Source organism: Carya illinoinensis, chromosome 2, assembly GCF_018687715.1.
Source record: "Carya illinoinensis cultivar Pawnee chromosome 2, C.illinoinensisPawnee_v1, whole genome shotgun sequence".
NCBI classification, from domain to species: Eukaryota; Viridiplantae; Streptophyta; class Magnoliopsida; order Fagales; family Juglandaceae; genus Carya; species Carya illinoinensis.
This window is the reverse complement of record NC_056753.1, coordinates 25,838,966-25,843,226: the sequence shown is the minus strand read 5'-3', so window position 1 is coordinate 25,843,226 and position 4,261 is coordinate 25,838,966. Positions and strand designations below refer to the sequence as shown.

The window sequence follows — 4,261 nt, the reverse complement described above, 5'->3', positions numbered from 1 at the left end:
GAAATAAACAAAAAAAAGGGGGGGGGGGGGGGGGGGGGGGGTCCTTGAAGAAAGAAATGATCGACTTAGCCATTGATTTTCTTGTTAAGTAAATAGTTTTATTTACTGACAAGTCCTACATTATCATGACTTATTTGAATAGGGTGGCACGAGGATAATGCAAAGGGTGAGTGGGGACTCACTAGTGTGACATCCTCTTTATTTGAAATCTATTGTTCTGAAAAAAGAACAGAAATCTATGGCAGAAAATATGGCCATTGGATTCTGTCTGATCTCTGCCATAAAAATTTTCTACAAACATAATCATTTTATCCATGCAGTATGTAGTCTCCATGCTGATCAAAAGCAAACATATATTTCGAAAAAGATCTAATTCAGATCTTGCCTGAATTACCATTCTCTACGCTGTTTATGCTGCATGTACTTGCACTGTGGTATCAAAGACCCTTGAGGGTAAACTGTTGGGAGTTTGGTCGATTCCAGTTCTAGTGTTGGCTGGAATATGATGGTCAACTAAAATCCTAGAAATTTCAAAGGGAGGGAGCTGAATCTGTTGATGTTCTTTGTTCTTTTTATTCCCTTTGAAACAATCTTTGGTTTTGGCTCTGAAGGCATATGAATCACACATGAACCATGCATTAATTCAGGTTGTTTTATTTACAAAATAATATTAAAAAAATAGAGAAGGAAGCAATCATTATCAGGAAATATTTGAGAGAATCCTTTGGGTTCCTGCCTTTTGTTGGCTTTCTGTTGGAAGGGAATTGAAAAGTTGATAATTTGCAGCAATTATATTGCTCCTCTGTAAAATCCTCTGTCTCTCCCTTCAACTACATCAATGCATGGCCAGATAAAAACATTTCCAAGAGATCCAATTTCCGCCCACATGAGATATTGATGTAATAAATATGATGTGGAAATTCCTCTCCCATTCTTTTCTCTGTAAGAATTCTGAAATTCAAAAAATTGTTGGGATCTTCCTTTACTCCCTCCTTTACATTTCTTTATACCGTCTTTGGAGTGTGAGGTAGTATTTAGAATTGAATAATTAAGTGGTGGAAAAAGGGCCCCTACCCACCTCTCTCAACATCCAAGCACTTTTTGGGACTACAAATTCACACCCCAACCCTCACCTATTCCCTCATATTGTTGTTCATTCAATTCTCCTCCTTCTGTCTTTCTTCATCCTCTCTCCCTCCAATACAATAGCCTTTCACTGCAATCCAAGAGCACAACTCCTTTCTTCTTTCCTTTTATTGGATGAGTTACTCCTTTGTTCTTCCTCTGCATCTCTCTTTCTCACTTTACTAAGCAATAGCAACTCTTCACTGAAAATTTCAAAGCAAATCTTTTGATTTTCATTTTTGAAATTTCAAAGCAAAGGAGATCGTTATGGCAACGATTGTGTGTCAAGGATTGCAGTCATGTCTAGACAACACCCATACTGTCGAGCCAAAGAAAGTGTGGCTCAAAGTCTCTTCACCAACACCACACTTCTCTCAACCCCTCGAATTAGCATTAAGATCTTGTTTCTCGGATTCCAAAACCAAAGAAACTGGGCAAAAATACCGCACTGAGGAGGTTTGCAACAAGCCCTGTAACTCCTTAAACAGTCACAGCTCCTCAAACCCTGACTTGGGAGGCTGGAGTTTCCTCCAAGCTATCTCCACAAACCCCGAAGGTCCCAAGGAAACAATGGATCAGAAAGAAAAAGTCTATGTCCATCCTCTTGTGAAGCGCTCCTCGTCCATGCTTAGTGAGAAAAGCTTGCAATTGTGCACTGAAAACCTGGGCAACGAAACGGGCACCGAAATCAACGAAGGCAATCTTTTTTCGCTGCCTTCATCGGACTCCAAGAGGAGGAATTTGCCGACAAGGGAGCAAAATAAATCTAGTCAACTTTCTGGTGCTAAGAAAGTTAATACTCAAAATTTTCCACCTCCATTAACAACAATGAGCGGCTCGGAATCTCTACGAGTTCGGCCCCACCGAGAAGACGGACGGCTGATAATCGAAGCCATCAAGGCTCCTACAACGCAGAGTTATTTTCAAGCTGAACGCAGTAATGGCCGCCTTGTACTGCGCTTTGTGAAAACTTGCACTACTCCCAGTATCGAGTCAGAGGAAGCTGATGATAAGAATGAAGAAAATGGAGCGAGCAATGAAGCGGGCAATGGAAAAGAACGATTTGACAGTGATGCCATTGAAGAAAAACAACAAGTGGAAGAAGAAGAAGAAGAAAAAGAAGAGGAGGAGGATTGGGATAACGAAGGAGAAAGGGACGTGCACTTGGTGGGTGAGGGGATGGATGGTAATTATAAAAAAAATGGTGAGATCGAAATGAGAAAGGAAAAGTTTGAGAGGCCAAGAAGGTGCAAAGAAGATGAACAGCATGGGAAAAACAGATTGTTAGAGTGGGAGCCCTTGTGGGTGGCTACCTCCTAAACCTCTTTTTTTTTGGTTTTTCCTTCTTTTTTGGGGATTTTGGATCTCTAGATCACTACCATGTTCCGCAATTTTAGTGTTTGTTATCTTTCCTTTTTCTCTTCTTCAATGAATTCCCTAATCTCCTCATCTAAGCTTGTGGTAGTAGGGTAGTTATTATCGTTACTCTCTCTCTCGTACAAAGGAAAGTCAAATAATGTTATTCGAATTATGTGATAGCAATGGCATCTGGCAGGTAGGAATTGCCCATTTGATCATTAGACCATTCCCGTACATGATGGCCACAGAGACAATCTCAATCAGAATTTATAAAAATATGAACTTTGATGGGTTATTGTGCTTTACCTTTAGGTCAAGACATCTGCATGTGGACCTACGTGCATACGCAAGTGAACTTTTGAGTTGGACAAAATAAGTCAACACGAACATAATTTGACACATCTGATTGATGGCCTAACTATTTACAGCCTAAGACCAGCTCGTATTTGATAGCTCCCAAAACAGCAAAAATCTACTATATCTTAACTCAAATTAATACCATATATCTGCTCCATCTCAGCCAATATTATTAACATAAAGAGATCAAGAAACATCAGGATCGGGTGAGATTCTCTGACAAACACCTAATTACAACAAATATAGTGTAAAATAGAAAAATAAATCGAGTTTTGAAATAAAAAAATTGACTTCCTTGCACTCAATTTTTTGAAAATATGGCGTTGTCTTAGATGATAGGCTTTTATAATGCAACAGCTAAAAGCGGTGGTTGTTGGAACTGTGTCGAGGGTTTTGAGTACTTAACCATTGAATTGAAACTGTCTTACCACCAAAATATTACTGCATTTAAAAGTGGATGGAGATTCAAGTTCTTATAATTTTATCGATAGTGCTGATCGATATCAAGATCTGCAGGAATTAGACTAGACTATAGGCCAGGATTATATATGGAACTATGTTGTAGTAACACAATATATAATTATTCCATGCATGCAGCCGCAATTTTATTACATTCATCCCAATGGGTCTTAGCTAGGGCAACACGAAAAGGAGTCGGATTCCCACCAAGACCACGTGTTGGCTAGCTTTGCCTTCATATTTTTATATACCAATGGTACTTCATTAAACTTAAGTTTACGTTTAGATAGGAAGATGAGATGAGATAATTTTAAATAAAAATTAAATAAAATATTATTATTTTAAAATTAAAAAATTAAATTATTTATTATATTTTATGTAAAAATTTAAAAAAATTATAATAATATCTAAATAAAATGAGATAAAATATTTATTATCTAAATAGAGAACACGGGAGACATAAATATTTGGTCGGTAAAAAATCCTCACAAACTCTGAAACGTAACTCTCATGCGGAAGGTACTATTGTACGCGTAGTGGCCACATGCAACTACTGCATGCTGATGAATAGAGATATGGATGGATGGGAGGAAAAGATCGTCCTGGAAGATAGAGCAGTAGCACTAGCACAAGCACAAGTTGGGTATAAAGTGGAGGAATTGTACCAAAAACTGACTGAACCACATGTTGAATGCTACTTGCAGATTACTGTGTGTACATGGTGGCAGCCGGATATCTCTCTCTCCCCCATCCGTACACCCTCCTTACGTGCTACTTTTACCACCACTAACAGCTTCCAGTCTCTTATCCATCCTCGCGGCTATTTCCCTATTTAATTTTAATCCTCCCGAATTGATTATATATATATAAGTAATATTTAGGATTATGATAAAAAATATAATTTATAATTTTAGAGTTTATAATTTATAGTTTAAGTAATAAATTTTATTCTTAAAAAATT

General features: G+C 37.8%; 1 protein-coding gene across 1 annotated transcript; it reads left to right on the top strand.

Annotated features, from left to right (window-relative positions):
- The first annotated feature begins 1,082 nt into the window (after window positions 1-1,082).
- Window positions 1,083-2,574, top strand: LOC122300531 (protein FANTASTIC FOUR 3-like). The gene has a single exon (XM_043111262.1). The coding sequence runs from the start codon at window positions 1,393-1,395 to the stop codon at window positions 2,443-2,445; it is 1,053 nt and encodes a 350-aa protein (XP_042967196.1). The 5' UTR covers window positions 1,083-1,392; the 3' UTR covers window positions 2,446-2,574.
- The last annotated feature ends 1,687 nt before the right edge of the window (window positions 2,575-4,261 follow it).